Genomic DNA, 24,303 nt, shown 5'->3' on the forward strand with positions numbered 1-24,303 from the left:
GTCTCTTGGGTCTGTACCCACCACTAGTTTTAAAGTGCAGAATCTGTGTCTATTATTGAATAAGAAATGCATGCCGACTGCCAGATTTCAACTTAAAAGCAGCCAGAAGCTATCTGGGGAAAAAAAAATGTTTTGCAAATACTTTTTGTAATTGTAAAAATAAAAATAAAAAAAAAAGAAAATAGAAAGAAAGAAAGCGGGGAAAAAAAAGCCCAAACCAGAAAGAATTCCCCAGTTATTAACCCTTTAAAAATACGGGATCTTGTGTAACTCAGAGCGCAGAAGTGACATCTAAGCTGAACAAACTCTTGAAAACGTGAATTTATAGTTTGCATCTTATTCATTTTAGCCAAGCAGTTTTATAACCAAAGTCTCTTCATCCTAAGTGCTCAAGCAAGAACAGAAAATGCCTCAGTCCTGGCAGTAAATGCAATGAGGGGATATGAATCTTGCTGTCCCTAAGTAAAAATTCCCTCATTTGTAAGGGTTTGGTTAACTCTCATTTTGGCCAGCCCTGGAACAATAATGTCCTTTTGTGGTCTGGAATTTGTCACCATCGGTCATGCATCTCCAAGGGAATCATCTGATGGTCTTTGCTTCCCTCTTGCTTCTCCTTTGGCCAAGCAGTGCTGGGAAGAGATGGGTCTGTTCAGTGAAACCCTTCCCTGCTTGCTCCTCCACAGTAGTGAAATGCGCGAAGAGGGGTTTTTCCACTGAAGAATAAGAAATCTGGAGTAACTGGAAAGAGGATGGAGATATCTCAGCCGGACTGTGACCCTGAGCTGTGCTGTGGTTGTGCTTACAGCTAGGTGAGCATCCCTTTGCACCTAGGTGAGTGGGTGTCTGCGTCAGGCAACATGGTTCAGGAATTGCACGGCCCCGTCGTGGTCACTTGATGGTGTCTATCTGCGACAGCTCCTGAATAAAGGTAAGGGCTTGGGGGTTCAACAAGTACACCTCTTCCCCATCACAGCGCCCCAAGTGCGGGGCCGCACAGCTGATGCTGGTACGCTTCCTTTCACCCTCACTCTCCTCGGGAGCCCCTCCTGACTTAGTCTGCTTTTGCAATCCACACCCCGCTATCAAGCCACTTACTTAGTGCACGCAAAAAAAATAAGTCTTCGTGATGCACAAAGCAAAGGAAATCATGGGGAAAAGCTCTTCAAAACACGCATTTTTTTACGGATCAAGAATTTCACGACCTAGTGAAAAGCACAAACAATACTGGACCAGGCATTCGTAATATTTGGTGCCTGGTTTGTATAGCTACTGCAGCTAATATCCCCAAATAAATACTTCCATGACTAATCCCCTGGAAAGAAAAACACAAAGAAAGAGGCTGTCACATGAAACAAGATGATTTTGATGTTTGTTTTGTATTTATAAACACAAATTCTGCCTCTTGGACTGTGTAATATACTTCATCTAAAACCCTGTCAGTCTCTCACTAGGTAAATATGTATTTGCTTTCTGTCCTCATCCCATCCCTCTATCCTTCCCCAAAAGCCAACCATGAAGTCCTTATCCTCTTCTCTGGACTCAGGCAAACTTCTATGTATTTTGCTGGGGATCTAGAGGTACAAAGTCTTAAATTCTAGAAATAATTGCAATTTCATTTAGTGTGATTAAACTATGGAAATTTTCTCCTTGGGTTTTTTTTTGCATAACAGCAACAATAAAACCCCATAAAGAAAAAAACAAAACCTGTTGGCGTCATCAGAACCTAAAAATAACAGGAAGATGACTGCTGGTGCCAGAATGATACCAAACAAAATCTATTATTGAATTAGATTCTTTCCAATTGTTGTTCTTAGGAATATATTTCCCTTTTCCCCTCAGGGTTTGTTTGGAGCCAAGGTATTCTGCCTGCCAGTGCCATTCCAGCACTCTAATTAACAAGAAGTGATGTCTCTTACAGTAAAAACCGATATCTATTAAAATATTGATGAAGGCGAATAAGCTAAGGAGTTTGCAGTGTCTGGATTCTAGCTGGCAGTCAGGGGATAACTTTGAAGGGAGGGGAGAACTCCAGAGCTTCACCCTGCTGCCATGGCCAGGACGAGCCTCCCATTCCCAGAGGACAGACCTGACGTCCCTGGAGCAAGCAGCAGGAGAAGCCTGACTCCAGGTACCGTTGTAACTCACGGTGTGTCCAGAGCACCCAGCACTCTTTCCTCTTGGCTTTTCTTCCGCTGCCAGATCAGCACTACCTTTTTTCTCTCGGGTGTAGGTTTAGAGGCCCTGGTCACTGAGGTTTGCTGTCCATTCATTTAAATGGCTTCATCTTTTACTTGTTTCCCCCATCGGTCATTCTAATTAAGTGCCTATCAATCTTGTTTCGTTGTAGCTGGACATCTTGGCGATCATGGGACTTTCTGCTCTGATGGAGAACGGGCCTGATCCCACAGGTCAGCTTTTATAGCTTAATCTACACTTCTTTCCTGCTGTAGTGTCTTAGCATTATTTTAAGGGTCTCCTGAAATCCCCTGTCACCATTTCTCAGAGTATTTCTTGCTCTCTGGCATTGCTGCCCCACCATTACCGTTATCTTGACCAGCAAAAATGAGCTGATTGCTGACTCTGCAGTGAGAGGCCCTCTTGAAACACAGGCTGTGCTTTCATCGGCTTAGTGGCATGCACTTAATCTGCAGTACCACCCTGAATTTAGTTAACTATGTCATCTTCATCTGTAATGGATTCCCTGATGGTTATATTTATGCTCCTGGCATCCTTCTCCTCTCTGCCATGGCTGCTGATTTTCTCACGGCGCAACATATCAGGCCCTCCATCAGACTGGAGCTCACTCTTTGCGTCTTCGCTGTCACCAGTGAAGTTGGTGCTGCAGACACGGTGATGCTGAACAGACCCGCCATGAGGGCTGGAGGAGTCCTGGCTTCGACCCAGGATCAGGAAAAAAGCATCCATATTGCACAGCATCCTCTACTGAGCTTTCCTGCACTGATGGGAGGCGCATGAGATGGCCAAAAAACTGGTGCAGCCCAGCGGTGCAGCCAGGGTTGGTGCCACTGTTGGCGTTACCACCACTGACCTGCTTTACCCCGAGCGTTTTTTCGATAGCCAGCGAGCACGTCGGATGCGATGCCTTCAGCTCTGCCATCCAGACGCGCGTTAAATGACACAATCCGGGCTGGAAGGAGCCATGTGTTTTCTTCTGCATGCAGCTACCGCTGTGCTTCCAAACACGTCTCTCCTTCCTTTTTTTTGTACAGTAACTTTGCACACACAAATGTCAAACAGCAGCTGTTTGGCTAGCATTTTGAAAAGCAACAAGTGATTTTAGCTGCCTTAATTTTGAAGCTAGGGTTTCCATTCCACACAGCAAAAGGGCTTCCTTTTCTTCTCCAGTAGCTGTAGATATTTTTACTTATTTCCTTTGTAAATCTGAACCGTGGAAACAGTCAGACCTTATCAGGCACGAACGTCTTTGAGGCTTCCCCTTGTAAAAAGAAAGTGTCACAGTGCCTGTCAGAGCCAAGTTAAGCAGGGCTTCTCCTACTTCAATTAAGCATGAGCTATAATGTGTCAGAGTCTGCACTAGTTAAACAGCGTGCTGGGTAATTCTGGAGGTCACTTCAATGCTGGGTTTGAAAACTTGCGCAGGAACCTGTGCTGAGGAGGGTTTCTTGAAAAGTCTTTTGCTCCTGCCTGAGCCATCTCAACCCCAGAGGCTTTCCTGGTGGTTTGGCCCCTCTCGTCTCTGGCTGGAGCCTGAATTGAAAAAGACACGTGTATTGCTTGGAAAAAAGGACTCAAGCCACAAGTCAGATGAAGTCTTTGAATCCTCCAAAGTGGCCAAAGGAAGCCTGAAAAATGCAGCTTAAGGAATTGATTTTTAGGGCACAGATTTCATCCGTTGTAGCTGAAAGGTCACTTCTTAATGGTCTGGGGTTTCGCCGTGGGCCCAGAAGAGACCTCTCAGCTTGCAGTGCATGGCTGCTGCTTCTCCAATAAGCAGTTCAGAGCAGACAGGAGTCGAATTCAAGAGGTGTCGAGCTGGGAGCAATCAGTGAATGAAGTGCTGTTCACTGGGGGAAAAGCTACAGGATGTGTCCTCATTTAGCTTATTTATGGCTCAAGAATAAAAAATAGTTTATTTATCCGTGCTAGAAAGCATTAAAACAGAACTCCTAACTGCAGAGGTGGAATTGCTGCACCAAGTTAGCTGTGGACAGTCACACTGGTGTGCTCCCACGAGGAAGGTGTGGAAGAAGGGATAAGTCTATGTACTTCCCAAGATCAGGAGAAAGCCGAGTATCCCATCCCAGAACACCTTCAAAAGGTTTTGTTTATAGCCCAAAGCACAAAGGAGAGCCTGATGGTGTCGTTCACCTTTTGACCAACATCAGCACCAGGACAAAGTGCCCCAGAGATCAGCTCCGTATTTGTCACCCTCCCATGGATGGAGGCAGGGCAGCGACTGTGCGGTGTGCAGGTTTGCCTGTAAATCCCATTCATCACACACCAAATTGTCTTCTGTCTAATCCTCTCTTCTTCCACGCATGGCTAAATGATTTCATTGCAGCAAGGCAGTTGTCCCTGATAACATGATAGGAGGCGATTGCCTGACTGGCTTATGTCAAACCTCAGAAAAATGAATTTTTAAGAAGTGTCGCTATTAATTTTTCCACTACTCATAAAATTCCTCTTGCTAATCCTTACTTCGCAAACACCTTTTTTTTTTTTTTTGGTGGGGTTGATTTCAGCCAAGCCCTAGGCTGCTCAGTGGGTGCATTGCTTGCTCTGGGGGTATTGGTGGACAGCCGGCTTAACATGAGCCAGCAGTGTGCCCAGGTGGCCAAGAAGGCCAACAGCATCCTGGCCTGTATCAGGAATAGCGTGGCCAGCAGGAGTAGGGCAGTGATGGTGCCTCTGTACTCGGCCCTGGTGAGGCTGCACCTCGAGTGCTGTGTTCAGTTCTGGGCCTCTCACTACAAGAAGGACATTGAGCTGCTGGAGCGTGTCCAGAGGAGAGCCACCAAGCTGGTGAGGGGTCTAGAGAACAAGTCCTATGAGGAGAGGCTGAGGGAACTGGGCATGTTTAGTTTGGAGAAGAGGAGGCTGAGGGGGGACCTCATTGCCCTCTACAACTCCGTGAAAGGAGGTTGTAGAGAGGTGGGTGTTGGCCTCTTCTCCCAAGGGAATAATGACAGGACCAGAGGAAATGGTCTGAAGTTGCAGCAGGGGAGGTTTAGATTAGGTATTAGGAAGAATTACTTTACTGAGACTGGTCAGGCACTGGAACAACTTGCCCAGGGAGGTGGTGGAGTTGCCATCCCTGGAGGTATTTAAGAAACGTGTAGACATGGCACTTCGGGGCATGCTCTAGTGCCTGAGATTGTTGGTTTGTGTCTGTTTGTGGGTGGGTATGGTGTGTGGTGTTTTGGGGTTTTTTTTTTTGTTTGTTTTTTTGTTTGTTTGGTTGGTTTTTTGTTGTTGTTGGTTTTTGTTTTGTTTTGGGGTTTTTTTTGTGTGGTTGGACTCGATGATCTCAAAGGTCCCTTCCAATCATGAAGATTCTGTGATTCTCTCTGCCACTTCTGTAGGGAACTGGCCCAGGTCAGCAGCCAAGGGAGGGAACGTAAGCGGGGAGATCTGGTAATAGACTGCACGTTTGTAAAAATTGCATTTGTCACACACGCTCTGGGTGGGAGAAGAAGTAGTAGGCTTAAACAATAGCAAAACAGATGCAGTTTGAACACGACTGAGGAGGCAAAGAAAACATGGTCATGATAGGTATAAGGTAAATGCTGGAGCAGCTCGTGGGAGAGATTAGAGAAGCTACATCTGAAAGGATTGTGTGTGGAGCCTGTTAAAAGTCTCTTTCTGGAGAACATTTTGATATAGATGACCATGCCCTTGTGTTGGAGAGGTGAACTACCAGACCTCTGCAGTTCACTTCAGCCCTATTTTTTATGATTTTTGTAGTAGTGCTGTTGGAGATCAGGAAGAATAAAAGGGAAAGTCTGTCTTCCCTTATAAAACTAGAAGTAAATGCATAACACAGCTTAATTGAAATTACTGACTTCCCCAGATAAGCTGGATGTAACTAGATCAACAGCGATCTGGTTAATATAGAAAAATGACTTGCGATATGCAGTGCCCACAGACGAGAGCACTGAGGATGGAGTGGCAAGACACGAGTAGCGAATCTCTGTGGGGAAAAGAGACCACGTAGATTTGCTGCTGACACAATAAGGACAACCTAAGCAAAACCAAAATCCAGTAGTTCAGCCCTGGGACAGGAAAAGGAGGGGATGAGGAACTGGCTTTAATAGCACCACCCCTGGGGTTTTGGTTTTTTGTTGAATTTCTTGAGCAGTTCCCTGCCGTTCTAGACCTTGGTTCAAGGTGTAGGCTTAGTATTGTCTCTGAAGTTGTAGAAGGAATTAAGTCATTTAAGAATATAATTAAAAATACAACAAATCCATTGAGCTGAGCCGAGTGCTTTGTCTGTGAGTTCAGCTGGAAACCCATAACATTTGAGGAACATGCTAGAGAAAAAGAGGACTATTTAAGGAGCATCTGGAGAGATGGGCTTCAGCTGCCCTTTTCCCTATTTATGCTTATTAGAGATGAAATTGAAGTGCAGCATGGTTAAACTATGCATATAAAGAAGAGCTTCCACAAACAAGAAAACATAAGCAATGTGGGAAGAAACAGAACTGCAAAGAGAACGAGAGGAGCGAAACCAAACAGGATGCCAAACTGCAAAAGACATTTCAACAGCACCTAATTAAAACAGTTCACATTTGCAACAGACAGAAGGTAAAGACATTCACTAGGAAACAGAAGAAAGGGGGAAAAACATTAAAAGGATAGATTTAGTCAATCATAGGAGATTCTGGAAAAATAGCAAGCTTGAGCAAAGGCCAGTTACAGAAGGCAAAATACATTTAGAGTTGGGGGCAAGAGTGCTGTAAGACATCGTTTCTATTTGTCTTACAGCAGCACTGAGAGGCTCCAGCTGGTAATAATGAAAAATACCATGTGCGGCAGCCCCTGCCCACAGTGCCTGCAGCCTATGGGGAGCTGGCACTACCAACATTTTGCGCTTATCTCCATGCAGTGATTTGAATAAGATCACATAGCAACCAGTCCAGGGCTGAGAAATCAACACAGTTCTCCCAGGTCCCACGCCAATAACTTAATCACAAGATTATCTTCCAGCTTCCTTTGTTAATTAATGAATCTTCATCTTTTGGCTTCAGAAACCATAGACACAGCAGTAACAGTTGAGGCTGAAAATCCATCATGATACCTCTGTTAGTGGGATGAACTAATAACACTTCTTCTCCTGTGACATCTTTCCAAACCTGACATGTTCACCACTGGGTTCATCTGGTTTCAGATGTGTAGCAGAGCAGCACCAGCTTAAAAGTGGAATAATCATGACAACTGAGTCCTTAGCCATCTTTCAAAGAGACGAAATAAAATCTTCATTTGTGTGAAAAAAGTACAGGAGATCAAAAAACGACAAGAAGAATCTATGCTGTACTTTGCCTGTCTCTGTCTAAGCAAAATAATTTTAATAATTGGTGAACATGGCATGAAAAATAGTAAATAACATTTGAAAGAGAAAAGACTGTCATATAGCGTGTCCGAGAATGAAAAGGGGAAGGTGTTTTTCCTTCTTGTGGCAGAGCCTTCGCTTTCAGAAAGAGCTGGCTAGGTGAAAACTGAGCTTTCTTGCTAGAGAGAAGCTGATTTATGTGTACACAAGAAATCTCTCTGTTCAGAGATAAGACACCTAACTGCTTTGTTAATGATGAATGATGGAGCGGCAGTCAGAGCTGTAGGAAGGAGCTCTTCATTAAGTAAATCAGGAGCTGTCAGAGGACTTTGGTAACCCACCTATCTAGATGCTGCCTGAGATCCAGGCATCCTCTCCTCATCCACGCATGATGCTACATGGAGATGCCATAAATCACTTGTACAGACCATGAAGAATTACCGTCAGACCAAAGGTGTGTTCTAAACAATCCCGTGCTGAGGGGGGCAGGAGGATATTTGCTTTTCTCTTCTGCCTGGATACATCTAAAATAATTAGGGCCGTGTCAGTGGATGGCAGTCAGCAGAGATGTCTTATCCCTCCTAACCCCCAGAGCAGGGGCTGGAAGTCCTACTCAGGGCAGTCCAGGCTACTCTCTCACCTTTGGCGTGTTTGTGGTTTGGCGGTGAGGACCAAGGCCAGGCAGCAGTCTTACTCCTAGCCCTGACACAGAGAAACAAGCAAGTGTCACAAAGAGATAAGTGGCCAGGTATGTGGCAGTAGTCATTTTCCCCTCCATAACATCCTTTTTACAGGGGCAATAGGAGGGGGAAGAGCAGAATCCCCCCCGGGACCGCCTCCTTCTCGGGGAAGTGACTGATGAGCCTGGCAGCCTCTGAACAAATATTTCTGATGCAGAGAATTCACTTGTCAACTTGGAGGGGCCCCGAGAGGAAATTTCCAAAGCAGATCTGTCGGAGAAAATGACACCACACAAGGAAGCCCTCCTTAGGAGGAATGTCTTCAGAAGATGTGGTGTGTTTGAAAATAGGATGCTTCTGTGTGTTCCTGTAGATGAGTTAAAATTCAGGCAACCGTGGCTGAATTTTTAATCTGTGAGCTATAGCAGATGAAGCACAAGGAGGCAGTGATTCATTTTTTCACCTTCCCTGATGCTTCCTGGGTCAGACAGACTTTTTTTTTTTTTTCCTCCAGATCAGAAGCCTCTCTTTTGGCCTGAGATAACTCACTGTGTTCTGCCTTACCCAGATTACAAACCAGGGAATTTTTGTGCATCTGAATGTTTGTGTAATTGCCTAACACTGTGAAACCTCATCTCAGCTGAAACCTCTTAGCTCCACTGTTAGATAAAAAGCAATTAACAGCAACCATAACCAGAAACACTTTTAGCGTGAGGACAGGCAGCAAATGGCAAATAGATATATCAACAAATCTGTTTTTGCCTTGTACTTTGCTGTTTGCAGTCAATGGGTCATTAATTTTTATATGGGTATCGTGTACTTATAAGCGATTTGGGAATCTTAAAGTTATTTCCTATGACAATGGCTTTGATTGTGTTGGCTGCTCTGCGTTATTTATGATCCTTTGGTGTAAAAGTCACCCAAAAGGATACAGCAGTGAGAATCGCACCCCCGGGGCCGTCCTGGGTACCCAAAGGCACCCAGGCTGCACCCTGATTACTCCTCATACTTGCTGAAGCTCTCACATGTGTTTCCTCTAATTGGGGCTGGGTTTGTAAAGCCATTTCCCCTCTGAAAGCTCATCAGCATGCACGCTTTGTAGGTGTTGTTCAGCTAGCTCTTCTAAGGAGCAGTATCTTATCCTGTCAAATATGAAATGGGCTCAGGTCAGAAATTTTGTGCTGAGCTATCCAATCTTTGTGGTTTTCACTAATTAAATCTAGGACAGATAACCAATAGAGTCTTCAACTGAACAAGAATAACTATTTTAACCTCTTTTTCTAGGTGTTTTCTGATCGTTTTACATTTTCTGATTCATTACCTCAACTTTCAGTTTTTTGGGAAAAAAAAAAAAAGTAGGAGAATTTGTATTTTACTTGGCAAGGGGACCGCTTTAGGTAAAGTAAGGTAAAGTTACTTTCTGTGTGAAGTCACAGAGGCACTTATCGAGTGTGTCTATGTAAAATGATGTGAATAACGTTAGCTGGATTCATGCAAGCGATGCTTTTTAATCTGGATAACAGCAGCATTTCAAAAAAGCAAATACAGAGATGTCAAGAATGCGATTGCCTGTTACCTCGCTCTGCACTGGAGCAGTTATTTTTAAGCTCTCTCTCCTGGTTTGTTTGGCGTTAGCCTGTGTCTCCAGATAATCTGTCTGCGATTACCTGCTTGGTTTTATTACATTCTGTTCCCTTCTGCACTCATTCAGGACTTCATTTGCTCCCATCTTGCAGACAGTTTTAAATGTTAAGCTTGTTTTCCTACCAGATGGAGAATAGACGCCTCTATTTCAGGTAAGTGTTCTGTGATACCTCCCCGGTGTAAGAAGATGATATTTTGCTTGCTATACTTCAGGTCAGGAAGGCTGCTAAATGCAAATCAAACCAGACCTTTTGTGCCTCATAGGTTAGAGGGGGGTTGCTGGGATATTTGTGTGGTTTAATATAAGTTGGGTGTCTTTCTGATGCAGTCGGTAGCTGTGGGCAGCGCAAAGGGATTTTGCTGGAGCAGTTCAGCCTGAAAATGTTATGACGCTGGCAAGAACCTTGCCAGTACTGCCACGGCCACCTCATATGCACAGGACAGCACAGATTCAGCTCCCTGCCAGAGAAAGGCTCTTGTGGAGTGTTTGCAGGGCTGAAGGCAAAGCTTCTCTTCTGTCCTGAGTGTGCCTAGTCCCACATCACCATCTCCACTCCAAGTTTCTCTTTCCTGGGAGACAATAGACTGCAGCAGCTAAAAAATGGACAATCTGGGCTCAGTAGCTGCCTATTGGCAAGGGTCTTTTAAGTCTTGACTCTTCCTGAGGATTATGACAATGAGAACTAAAAAAGGAGCCAAATGAAAAGACATTCATACAAATGGGCGAAGACAGACATGTTGGTCATCCCAGCGGTGACCAAAACATTCAGGGCAGAGAATTTCTCCCCTTTGAATGATGCGACCTTTGTGAAGGCGGTTCCCAGCACAGTCCTGCAAGTGGGGGCACAGATCCCAGCGGAGACGTGAGAGATATCCGTTTTGCTGGCAAGGAACTGTGCCCACTGATTGAGCTGTTGTCCAATAATTCATCTAAGGAGAGTTTGCACACATAGGAGAGAAGAGAGAGCAGGTGTTTCTGAAGTTTTTCTTTTTTTTTTTTTTCCCCTTGCTTCTCTTATAAAGGGTAAGTCTCTGCTGCACAAGTTTCCCGACAGCTGAATGCAAGCAGACTGCCTGTCTTATCTCCATTTGCCCCCTTCTGTGCAAACGCTTTAGTCACTTCCCTGCAAATTTAATGTTTTTTCAACTACTGACGTGCTCCTCTTCCCTACTCTGCAATTATGAACTGATGTGCTGATGTTTTTAGTAAAACGTTTTGTTTTAAAATGTGCAACATCCAAATTTACCAAAAAAAAAAAAAAAAGAGAAAAAAAGACAGCTCCCTCCCCAAATTCTCTCTGATGCTAATTATAGAAATCTTAGCCTCTCCAGCAGAAGCGTCAGTCAACAGAGGGTTCAGCTCTTTTCAGAGGCTGAAGCTTTGGAAAAAATGTACCGAGGATGGTGCATCCAACTGGGAGATACAGCAGGTACGTGCCAGAGGTGAGCTCTGAGAGTCTGGACATGCAAACGGACTTTGGGGTCTGCCAGTCCCCTTCCTCCCCCGGCACCTCAAACATTGCATTGTTGGTTGCTCTTCATTTTTAAATCCTCTGCCAGTATGCTGTCAAGACACATGTCGTGTTGTCACAGAGTTGGCACCAGGAGTTTGGGGTTTTTTTTTCCAGCTCGATTTCAAGAAGGGTAACAAACATTCTGGGTTTGCTCTGAAATCGTTACGGGAGGAACATACGGGAGTTACCCGTACATGTTGTACATGATGTACGGGAGTTACCGTACATCACGGTTGCTCCTGCAATGAAGGTAAAGCTTTTCTGTTGGAGTCTCAGCCTGATGATATTTCTGGCTGTTAGGGTGAGACCCCAGACCCTGTACCCCTCACAGCAGGGGGTTAGAATACATTTGCAAAGTCATTCCAGTGCTATTTTTTTATTAGGGAATCTTATTTACATACTGCATCCTCTTCTTGCACAAGAGAGCTGGAAGCATTTTTTTTTTCTTCTAATGCATTTTAGAGGCGATCTGACATTTTCTAATGTCTCTCAGGTATGTGTAATTCAGCCTATTCCATGTCTGCGTTTTCCAAAATTACTTTGGAAAATTATTTGAGTTCCTGCTTTTTTTGGACAATCATTAATCTCCCTTTTTCCAGGTTGACCTATAAATGTCCATATGCTGCAGGATATTTCCAGTAGGTGTAGGTTCCTTTGGAGACGGTCTTGTGTGGGAGACAATATGACAGCTCATCTGCATAGCACAGGCATCATACCCCTGACTTGATTTAGCAGAGAGTCCTGGCTCTGGAGGCTTCTCCCATGTAGCCTGTATATTTAGGGGATTGCTCACACACACTGTGCGCTCACGCTCTCTCGTGCGGGCATTTTTCCCTTGTCCGTGGGCTGGTTTGGGAATAAATCACAGCGTGCACCAGGCGTAGGCAGACCCCGGCTTGGGGGCATGGCCTCTGCTCTCAGAGCTCCACACTGCACCCAGACATCCTGCATTGTTTAAAAAAAAACAAAAAACCTGTGTTAACGTACAGCCGGAAGATTTTAAGTGAAACCCTTTGTGTTGACATGTATGACAGCAGTGATGAAGGCTGTACTGATAAACTGGTGGAACTGATGTCCCCAGGAGAGTGTTCAGTCTTCCACATGCTGTGACTTTTGATTAGGAACGAGTTGTCCCTGGAATTGTTGAACTTACAGAAGACTCTTGCGGGAGGTGGGGGGGAGAAATCTTGAGAAGCTGGGATGCAGGTTGTCAGCATAAAATAGGGATGAGGTGCAGGAACAGGAGCTGTGTCACACCACACCTCAGCATCCCTTACTCTGTTACAGTTGCATGTCGATGATTTTCACCTGGCAGCTGAGGAATTTGTGGGCATTTAAGTGTTTATTTTAAAGACCTCCAGCAGACAAATATCCTTCCCATCTCACAGGTGTGTTTCAGAGAGGGATTGAGCAGTTGGGCTCGAACACATAACAGAGATAAGACACTTTTGGGGTCCTTTATGCTCTGACAAGGTGTTTTCCACGGCTAAGGACCCTACAGAACAGTCTGCTCCACCTGTGAGTGCGGTGGTGCCATCTCCTGTTGGGTTTTTTTTGTGTCTGGCGAGGCCCCTGTGAGCAGAGGCTGCTGCTCTCTGCCTTCCTCAGCCCCACGGAGGGATGTGGCCCGGGCTCGCCGGCTGTGCCAGGATGGGGGACATCACTGCCACGCGGGGCTGTGACAGGCGACTGATTCCCATCAGGCATACTGGGGGAGCAGTAAGTGTGCTGGTATCTTTTGCCATCAGGTTTTCTGGGCCTGTGTACAGGGTGCCAATGTGGGGGTTGCCCTGGGTGTCAGTCAGACTGTAGTTGTGGAAAGGTGACCCTGTCTCCGGGTGAGTCAGCCACACTGAGGGGCTGTAGGAGGAGCTGGACTCTGGCTGTCAGTCCTGCTTGGAGGGGTGACAAGGCCTGGTCCCCAAGTGTCAGTCTCACTGTGGGTGGTTGTGTCAGTCTCATGGGAGGGTGTGGGTCAGGGGACAGGTGGTCTCACAGCATGTTGGGGGTTGGAGCAGGCGTTGGTCCCTGGCTGTGTCAGTCACAGAAGTGTGTGTGACAGCACGGCAGTCTCAGAGTCTCAGCCACACTAAGAGTGTGATGAGGCTGGTCCCTGCCAGTGTCAGTCACACTGAGGGAGTGACAGGGGCGGTGCCCAGCTGTGTCAGTAACACTGGGGGTGTGAAGGGGGCAGTCCTTGCCCGGTGTCAGTCACACTTGGGGTGTGACAGGGGCAGTCCCTGCCGGTGTCAGTCACACCGGGGGTGTGACAGCAGCGGGTCCTGTGCCTGTGTCCGTCCTACTGAGGGTGTGACAACAGCTGGTCTCCAGATGTCAGTCACACTGGGGGTATGATGGGGGCTGATGTCTGGCTGTATCAGTCAAACTGTGGGAATACCAGGGACTGGTGTCTGGGTGTCAGTCGCACTGGGGGAGTGACACGGGCTGGTCCACGCCTGTGTCACTCCCTCTACTGGGGGTGAGAGGGGCCAGCCTCTGGCGGTGTCAGTCACACATGGGGGTGTGACAGGGGAGGACCCTGGCGACGTCAGTCACATCGGAGGTGTGACAGGGGAGGTCCCTGGTGGTGGCAGTGACATTGGAGGTGTGACAGGAGTATGTCACTCACAGAAAGGGGAGCTGGCCTCCAGCTGTGCCAGTCGCACTGGAGGCGTGACAGGGGTCAGTCCCCAGCTATGAAAGTCCCGCCGGCGGTGTGACAGGGGCCGCTCTCTGAGTGTCGGCCCCACGAGGGTGTGACAGGGGCCGGTCTCTGATTGTCGGCCCCGTGAGGGTGTGACGGTCTCTGGAGGTGTGGCGGGGGCCGGCCTCCGCCTGTGCCGTTCACTGGAGGGTTTGAGGCGGAGGAGGGGGCGGGCCTCGGTCCCCCGGGGGCGGCGGTGGGCTGCGCCGGGCCGCCATTCGGGCTGCGGTCGCCGATTGGTGGAGGGAGCTGTCCGTCAGGCCGGGTTGGGGTGTGTGTGTGTTTACCCCTCCCTACAGAGGGCCTCGCCACAAGATGGCGGCCGGGCCGGGGTTGCCGGTGGCCTCGGCCGGGGCGGGGGGCGCGGCGGCTGCCGCTCCGCCCGCGGGGCCGGGGCCGGGGCCGGGGCCGTTCGCCGCCGGAGGGCAGCGAACGGCCCAGCCCCGCCTCGCAGGGTGAGGGACTGCCGGCGGCGGGGGCTGCTGCGGGGAGGGCCAGGTCAGGTCAGGTCAGGTCAGACTAGGCCTGACAGTGCGAGCTTCTCGCCCGCCCATCGGCCTTCTCCCTGGGGGAGAGGGCTGGGAAGCTCCCTTCGCGGGGTTTTGGGGTGGCTCCAGTGAAGCACCGTGTTTTAGGCAAGAGCTGCTCGCTCAGTTTGCTTTTTAGTTAAAAAAAGTAATTCCCAGAGAGTGTATCTTTTCCTGGGGCACCGCTAAAAGTGTCTCATGCCTCACCAGGTACTCCAGTAAAATTCCTTTATGCTGAATGGCTATTTGAATAGATTATCAAATGCTTTTCTGAGTTAATCCAAGAGTTGCAATAAGAAACAAATGAGTACAGCTCAAGGGTATCGAGAGAACCATTTAGCAGGTAGAGATTTCTCCTTTAACTGCTTACCAAGCTCGTGTACCCATTTTGTGAGTTTTCAAAACTAAGCGTGTGTAAGTTACATGTGCAAGTAACAGATACACCTCCTCTAAAGCCACAGCCTGTGATTGCAGAAAGCCATCGGGTATGAACGTTCTTGCACCTTCAGTCCTGCAAGGTCCAGAAGGGTCGGGTTGTTGGTTTGCAGACTCCTTTACAGTCTGGCGTGTCCAGCACCTGAACTGAGCTGTCAACAGCTGGGCTGGGGGTGTTGGCACAATCAGGCAATAGTTTTGCATAGCAATTTGGATAGATCAATATGTGCGGGTGAACAGGATTGTGGAAGAAGCAAGGCCAGAGGAAGGAATAGAAGAAGCAGGAACGCTGGTGGTGGTCGGACCCATAAACAGCGCCTAACGACCCTACCGATTGAGGGGAATTCCGCCCGTCTGGCAGTTGGGTGTTGCAAGGGCGGGTTGGTTGGGAAAGAAGATCCTTAGTACTATGTAAGCTGCGTGTTTGTTATAATAAACAATTCTCCAACCGGGGTCCGTGCCTTCATACGGTACAAATAAGTGCAAAGGAAAATGCAGGTTTGAGAAATCAAAGCAAGCCAGAAAGAAAACTATTACTTGACGAGTCTGCTTTTTGCAGTCTGTGCTTAGTTTCTTCCTGTTGATTGTTCCATGTTCTTTAAAGCTTGACTCTAGATTTTTTAAGTGTGTTTGACTTTTGCTGTAGTTAGGACTTGTTTTCTCAATGTGCTCGTTTCTTCTTGTATGTGAGATGCCAGTTGACCGGGACCCAAAGACCTAGAAGATCCTGGCAAGCTTTACAGAAAAAAAAAGCATGTTACGATAACAGGCTGGAGCTGGCTAGAGATGGTGGAACGATTCCTTGCTCCAGGTGATCTGAGAGAGGGCAGCACCAGAGATCCTGAACCTTCTTTCAGTCGCACTCTGAGCAGGGGACTACTGGAGCTGCTTGCTCTCTTCTGTGGTTGTAAGCACGTTGCATGGGGTGTAATCAGCTTGGTAGGAGAACACTTGCTGTTGGGTGCTGTAATGGTGTTCTTGCAAAATTCAATATTTCTAACCGTAAATGGCTATTGCTAGCCTTTCACCAGAGTTCAGTGTGCTGAAGGTAGCCTATCTTTCCCCTGGGGAGTTACAAGTTCAAGCTTCAGCCAAATACCAGTTAAGTCTCTCTGAATTTAGCTCCTACTTAGAAGAAAACTTGTGTGTGTGGGTGGGAGGGTGTTTTCTGTAGAACAGTCTGAGGCTCTCAGATGTTTAAAGTGTTTATGGCAGTCCTAAAACAAAATAGCCAGGTGTCAGGGGAGAAACCTATCTGGCCATTAAAAATTCAAATTTGATGGGATATGATTTTAAACCCTTCATAAAATATATTAAGCTCCCATTGTGACAGCAAGCAAGTTTGCACTGTATAATGAATTTTAATGGAAACATGGGAGTGTAGAGTCTAATCCTTTAAAAAAATTTTTTTTTAAATTACTCCAAAGCAGATCTAACTGACAAATAGATTACAGATACTCATCTGTCCTGACAGATTCTTCACATTTAAAACACATAAAAGTGAGGTAACATAAATAAAAAGAAGGATTTTGGATCCATATATGTGTGTTGGAAATATAAACATAGGATGGGTACAAAGCACCAATAATGTAATTTTAATAGGAATGACATATTATAAAGAGATAGGAGTTTCTCTTATTTTTCTGCCTCCTTCTCCTTGAGGATTACAGCTTATTTTTTGTGTGTCTGGAATAACTCATCAAGGCTGAGGGAAAGGCTTAGAATACAGAATTTAACGAAACTATGTGCTTATAAATGCAACATATAAAATAGAAGCAGAGTACCTTTTAAGTACCTCAGTATTAGAAGGAAAAATTCAAATATGTGAAGCTTGATAGAGCTAAGTATATTTGTTGGAAGATCATAGTGGACTGAAGACCAGTATGAGACAAGACTTCCAATTTTCTTTTTTTTATTTTAAGGTAAAAGGGAAACATGAGTAGAGTGGCCTGTTCTTCATTACTGAAAGCAAGAGGTTAGTTTTGGGACTGTGCTCATGAATTTTATGAGTGTGTTGACACTTTTGTTGGTCTAAGTGTTGGGGTGTGTACATGCTGGTTTTATTACCTTGCCCTAGAAGCCCAATTTTCTGTCTCATCACGAACCAACAACAGAAGACACGGTGCACTGAGCAGAGTTGCCCTGGGTCCTTGATCTAACCCATGAGACATTATTTGGAGTCTACTGCATTATTTATTACTGCTAAAGTATTTTCAATTAAACTGACATCTTAAATGCTAACTTTGCCTGGCAGATAATTAAATTCTTGTTTCTTTTCTAAGGAAGCTGAGGTGAAAGAAGCCAACCATGAGGGATGACAGGAATTTGTACTGCCTGTCCCCACAATTACTAACAAGTAAGCGCTATATGGTACCATAGGATGGAGATGGACTTGGTTTCTGTTAATGACAGTTGTCACGGAGGTGAGGAACACTCAGGTGATTCCAGACAAACCTCAGAAAAGGTGGACTGCAAAGCCAGCCTGCTGCTGGAGGTGGAGGAAGATTACTTGCCACCTTCCAGTCCTGGGTTCATCCTGCCAGACCTTTGTCTGACAAGAAATCCATATAGAAGTGCAGTGTGAAGGAGACCTTTGAAACCTACTACCAGAAGCGTAATTCAACCAGTCCACCAACTCTGACCTGCAGTGTCAAGAATACTTTTCCTCTGAACACTCTGAGGAACCTCACGAAACGATAAGTGGGGATGAGGAAAGCATCATTTTATGGATGCTTTTTGAGGAGGAGGAGGACCTGGAGCATCTGGAGATGCCTTGATCATTTCCTCCATGATCCGTATGAGGAAGACCATTGTTTGCTGGCATTATACTATTTCTTGGCAGCTACAAAGAGGAAATGCAGCCATTCTATCAGGCTGAAGTCACAAGAGATGTGCAGTTGTTGGATATGATCAGGACCAGCTGGACTCACCTGGGCATCTACGCTTGTAAGACTGACATGTGAAACTAGAACTTTTATGTGCAGGTAGTCTCTTAAGTTAGGGTGGGTTTGTCTATACTGTCACCAACCTCTGGTGCTGGTTTTGCAGAAGTGCCACTGTGAGGCTGCGCAGCCCACTTGGCCAGAAGGACTCATCCATCTCTTCTCTCCATACATCCTCTCACAATCATCTGCACCCTGTGCAAACATACTTGGCTGTGGAGATACTGGTGCTGTGTGTGCTTGTATATTACTAGTTTTCCTTAAGAGTACTGATGGATGAGGGGAGGATCACGTGCTTGTCTTCCATAAGAGACACGGGAGGGGTACGTGGTTCCGTGTGTCTTGGATCTAGGTGGAAGAAAGCCGCTAGGCTGCCCAGCTACGGCATTGCAGTCAGAAACATCTCAGAATTTTTTAAGTTCAGAAAAGTGATAATAAAAATAATGAAAATCTGAAGTTTTTTTGCTAGTCTGTGAGAGTTGGAACAATGGTTCTTTCTCTGCAAGGCTTGCCATGCTAAGCAGCTTGTGGGTTTCTCATGGATTCAAGGACTGTCATTAAAGGAACGCTGCTAGTTTATTTTTTAACTGCCTTATCTGAAGAAACTGAACTGCCACTTACTGTGCTCTCAGAAGTGGCTCGCTTTTCCGTGTGAAAGGAGTAGGTACGTTTCTCTTCCTCACCCTCAGCTCCCAGCAGAGTAGTTTCTGGTTCCATGTTTATTTTTAGAGAGAGTCTGTGAGATCACAAAAATGTAGAACTTGGAGCATTCTTATATACCCTATTTGCATGCTGGCAATGTACGCTCTTGTTCATTTTTAATGACAGTTCTGTGTTCGCTGTTAATTGTAGAAACCCATCTCCAAGACCTGTAGGAGTTTTCTTAAGAAAAGACAGCAAGATAGCGGTCCAGTGTGGCTGCAGCGTTAAAAGCAGGAGCAATCTCGGCAAGATGACACGGGGGGAGTAGCTCCAACTGAAGGGAGGGCAGAATGGGTCAGTAGGAAAATGGGGGGACAGGTGCAGAGCACTGAGGGGACTGGGTCAGGGACCACTGGCTGTAGTTGAACAGAAGATGTTGGGAGGTTCCCAATGGGGACTGGACTTGGGGTGGCTCCTGCTGAAGTTAGAATGGTGGGAACGTAGGAATGGATGCGTGGGAATGAAATGTGCTGACAGGGAGCATGAACAGGAGGGAGGGCTGCGGAGCCACGGAAGAATGGGAAGTCTTCCAGAAATGGCGGCAGAGAAATGGTGGAAATTTCTGCTCCAAATTGCTGTTGGGGTTGTTCAGCCCGGAGAAGAGAAGGCTCTGGGGAGACCTTGTAGCAGCCCTTCAGTACCTAAAGGGGGCCTACAGGAAAGATGAGGAGGGACTCTATGAGGAGTGGAGCCATAGGACAAGGGGTAACGGTTTTAAACTGAAAGAGGGGAGATTTAGGTTAGATATTAGGAAGAAATTCTTTACTGTGAGGGTGGTGAGGCACTGGACAGGTTGTCCAAAGAAGCTGTGGATGCCCCATCCCTGGAGGTGTTCAAGGCCAGGCTGGATGGGGCTTTAAGCAACCTGGTCTAGCGGGAGGTGTCCCTGCCCATGGCGGGGGGTGGAACTGGATGGTCTTTAGGGTCCCTTCCAACCGGAACCATTCCGTGATTGTATGAAGGGCGCCCGCTCGCTTTCGGCTTGACCCACCTGGACGTTCCTCCGCATCTCCCAACCCCTCCGGGCGCAGGAGCCGGGATGGGTGTGGTGGGGGTCCCATCCCGATCCACCCCCGGGTCGGCGGTGCCGGAGCGAGGGCCGGCGCAGGGGAAGGGGCTGCCCGGGTCCCGCCCCGCTGCTGGCAGCCGCCGGCCGCTGCGGGCCTCGCCGCGCCGGGCTGCGATTGCGCCGCCGCCGCCGCCGGGGGCCTCCGCGCCGGCGCAAGGGGCTGCGCGGTGGCGGCGGGGCCGAGGGCCGCGGCGCGGGAGACCCGCAGGTAGGGCGGGGAGCGCCGGGGGAGGGGTGGGGGGGGTGCCGGTCCGCGCTGCGGCGGGGCGGGCGCGGCACCGGCGGCTGCGGGGTGGGACTTTCCCACGGGGAAAAGTTTGGAGGTTCGTTGTACCCGGGGAGGGAATAATAAATCTTTTTAATCTTTATTATCTTTATTTTATTTTATTTTATTTTATTTTATTTTATTTTATTTTATTTTATTTTTCAGCCCACATTGCGATTTAAATATCCCCCCCCTTGTGGAAAGCGGACGGGTCGTCGTCGGGGAGTTTTCTGAAGCCAAGCGGTGCCAGCCTCCTCTGAAAAGTTTGGGTTTTTTTTCTTTCAACAAAGGGAATAGATGAGTTCCTGGCGGTGCGCTGCTGGAGGGGTGCAGCCCCTGGCGGGAGGTGAGGAAGAGTTCCCGGTTCTCATGCACGCGTTATTAAATGGATGGGAACGGCCGAAGTTGGGGGGGGGGTGTGACTTGAGCCAGTCTGTTCCAGGCAGTGACTAACGAAGAAGACTGATTCAGGCTTGTTTGCTGTATCACGGCAGAAGAAAGCGCAGCTTGTGTCTGAACCGAAGCTGGGCTTTCCGAGATGTGAATAAGATCTTTCACTTAACGCACGTTGCACTAGTGCCTTTATAACTGTTTAAACCTGCTGAAGCTAAATAGACAAGCTTTATGTATGCATGGAAATACAGAAATAAGTACATTTTTACGTATGTGTGCTTTTATATATCTACATGCTTATATTCAGAGAAGTCTCACCCAGACAAAAGCAGTCAAAAGGAAGTGAAGAAACAGCGGGAATAAAGGGAATATGAAAGTAGGCGTGAAGGAGAAGGTGGGGGTCAGAGGAGCAGCCAAGATATCCGTCAGGATGGGAAAAATGCAATTTCTGAGCTTAGAGTAGCAATTCAGTGTGAATGCAGGTTTAAACCAGGTGAGTGAAAGCTCCCCGTGGAGCTGCTGTCAACAGGGGCTGCTGGGACAAATGAAGAAAACCTCTTGCGAATCCACGCTTTGGCATGAAGTAAATGAAAGCTGCTTCTTCACAAGAAAGGTTGTGACTCAGGCGGGTATTTCTGACCAATTACGATTTTTTATTATTATTATTAATATTATTATTATTATTTGAATATAATTATTATATTTTCTGCTAGCGGGGTTGGTCTGCAAAGGGAGGTTACCCAGAGAATTTGAAGCTGTTCCAGTGGACCAGCTCTGGAGGATGACTAGCTGTGCTTTGAAGCCTGGGAGGATGATTAGTAAGCTTTCTGGACAGCTGTTTCCTCTTTGCATGGTGCTGGCTGGTAGCGGCACAGGGACCCCAAATATCCTCAAGACAGTTACAATAATGCTGGTCAAGATGGGAGGCCAAAGGCACTCCTGAGCTCTCCGGATCCCCCGTCTATAGGTTGCTTCTGGATTTGGCTGTTTGACTGACACAGTTTCTAGGTCTCATTGTGTTATCTAACTAGTTTCTGAAAGAAAACACCTTGTGACTGATGCTCCTAGTTTGCATTTAGCAAGATCAAAACAAGGATTATGCATGAGTCCTCGGAAAAAGACCTGTGGTGGGGGCAGCTATAGTGTAGGACTTTGCCTAAAGCATTTACACCCCAGAGTTCTGAAGATTTCTCGTCTTTAGGTGGATTTAAAATTTCACTTATTTATCAATTTATATTTGTAGTGAAGACTGGGTTATGATAGAGGATTTAACGTCATTAAACGTAGTCTGTCTGGATTTTGTATGCTGTCTATTTTCTAGATATATCACAGCAGATGATTGTGTTTCTCCTATTGCATAACTGATAGTCTGTCCTATTCTTTTAATCAGGAAAAAAATCTTCACTGTGATCTTACGTTAATATCAGAACTGTAAAGAGAGCTGAGAATGAGAGGGGCTCACCATGAAAGACCTGAAGTTCTTGGTATACACGTCATCAATGAGCTGCAGATGAACACAGTGTATGCCTCAGAAGATGGATGTGAGTGTGGACTGGCACTCTGAGAATAGCATTTGTGACACAGCTGAGAAGCATTCAAATTATTCCAGAAAGACCACTTATTCCAGAAAAGTGGGGCACACATCTAGCCTCCAGAAGGAGGTAGACATGAATTACTCACAGACATGCAGTCCTCATTGCAACTCTGCTAGACCTTCAAGTAAGCAGGAGCTTCCTGCAGAGTTGCAGTGTGAAGACAAAGAAACCTATGAGACCTACTACCAGAAGCAAGGTGAGAGTACAGCTGGGGTATTTGTTCCCTCTGGTACCAACTTTGACCTGCAGTGTGAAGGTAAAAATTTAGAGCACTGTTCCTCTGAGCGGTCCAAGAAGCCATGGAGAAGACTATGTGACGGTAACGGAAGTACCGTTCTTGCTGATGTGTTTGATGAGGACCCGGACCCTGTCTGTGAGGAAGCTTTGCCGTATCGGTGCAAGAAGTGTGGTTCCTCTTTCCAGGGTATGAGTGAGCTGCAGGAACATAAGCGAAATCATCTTGTGGAAAACTCATACCGATGTCCCGTCTGTGCCAAAGAGTTCTTCCGTGCAGCAAATTTGCGGATGCACAAGCTTATTCATTCTAGTGATAGGCCACACAAGTGTCCGGAGTGTGACAAGGGTTTCATTCGCACAGCTGATGTCTGGAGGCACCTACGCAATGTGCACAAGATAGAGCGCTCCATGGTGATCTTGGGAAATGGCATGGCTAGGAACCCGTGGTCGATAGTGCATCGTAACCAACACACTGTTGAGTATACTGATCAGCCTTGTGCAGAAAACCAAAAGTCTGAGGAAGATGACTATAAACCTTTTGCCTGTCCAACGTGTGGCAAAGGTTTCGATAAGCCTAACCTGCTTTCCAAACACAAGGTGATCCACCGGCCAGACAAGCCCTATAAGTGTCAGGAATGTGGCATGGCGTTCGTCCAGCTGCTCAGGCTGAAGAGACACCAGCAGACTCACTCTGGGGAACGTCCCTTCTATTGCGAGGAGTGTGGGGGGACGTTCACCCGGCTGGCATCGCTCCAGCGCCATCACCGCATCCATACTGGAGAGAAGCCCTACTCTTGCAATTACTGTGGTCATTCCTTCACCGAGTCAGGTACCCTACGGAGGCATGAGCGCACACACAAATTGGACAAATCTTAATTCTTAAGCTCACTGGTGATTGTGGTCTTATGGGTTGCTTCTTCCCTGAACGAGGCCTGATCAGTTGGGCTGGAGAAAGCACTCAACTCCATGCACTCTGGCCAGTCCAGACCCATTTCCCAGCAGTGGCTGGTAGGGACCACTACATCATGGAAATCTCTGGAATCTGTACTGGTAGAGATGGTGCTCACTGGCTTTAAACTGGCTTTGTATGGAAAAATAACCTAATTACCACTGAGTAATGAAATGTGAGACTTGTGAAGACTGAAACCACTGGCGTGCTAGCACCGTCCAATTCGCTGAACTGATGATGCATCAGCTTGAGCTTTTTGCAAGGATGCGTGGGCTGTGAGACTTCTCTCTGCCATCTTGGTCACTGGATAAATTGGCCCTGCCCTCTGGAGCGTGACGGCTCTTTGGCGCTGGGTTTGGAGATCTGTTGTTGCAGGTCTTTGCTAAGTCAGAACAGTCCAGAGTTGTCCCTCTATCTCTTCTCTTCTTGTATTCTGCTGAGTTTTTCTTTCTAGTACTTTTTTTATTTGGAGGGGAAGTATCATGTTGGTTATTTAAAAAAAAAAAACACAACACAAACCACCAACCACAAAACAGTTCCTTAATAAACTCAACAGTTACCATCTGTATTTCATAAATGTTTCTATCTAAGGGAGTATCAATCTCTTTTGTGTGATTAGTTGAATGTCTGTTAATGATGGAAAGAGTTTTATTTTCGCTATTGACAGTGTATGTTCTTGGGGTGAGGGGTTTAGTTATATTTGTCTCTCTGATGGAACTGTGCACTCTAAATCTGAACAGATAAATATTACAGTAGCAAATGTTTGAGAACACAAAATGCAAAGAGCAGGAGAAAGGCCAGATTTAAGCCACCTTTGCTACTCGTTGCATAGGAGTCATCTTCATTTAAACATTTTCACGCATAACTACTGCAAAGAGTCCAGCAGAGGGCTACAAAGATGATCAAGGGAATAGAGCACCTCTCTTATGAGGAAAAGCTGAAAGACCTGTTCTGTTCAGCGTAGAGAAGATTGAGAGGGGATCTTATCAATGCTTATAAATATCTAAAGAGTGGGTGTCAAGAGGATGGGGCCAGGCTCTTCTCAGTTGTGCCAGGTGACAGGACAAGGGGCAGAGAGGTTGTGGAGTCTTCTTCTCTGGAGATATTCAAAACCTG

At 46.8% G+C, this 24,303-nt stretch overlaps 1 protein-coding gene across 1 annotated transcript; it reads left to right on the forward strand.

Moving 5' to 3' along the window:
• Positions 1 to 21,941: 21,941 nt before the first annotated feature.
• On the forward strand, positions 21,942 to 23,114 carry LOC141467950 (uncharacterized). Its single transcript, XM_074152688.1, has one exon. It carries the CDS (start codon positions 21,942 to 21,944, stop codon positions 23,112 to 23,114), a length of 1,173 nt encoding a protein of 390 aa, XP_074008789.1.
• The last annotated feature ends 1,189 nt before the right edge of the window (positions 23,115 to 24,303 follow it).

This window comes from Numenius arquata, chromosome 8 (genome assembly GCF_964106895.1).
Source record: "Numenius arquata chromosome 8, bNumArq3.hap1.1, whole genome shotgun sequence".
Classification (NCBI taxonomy): domain Eukaryota; kingdom Metazoa; phylum Chordata; class Aves; order Charadriiformes; family Scolopacidae; genus Numenius; species Numenius arquata.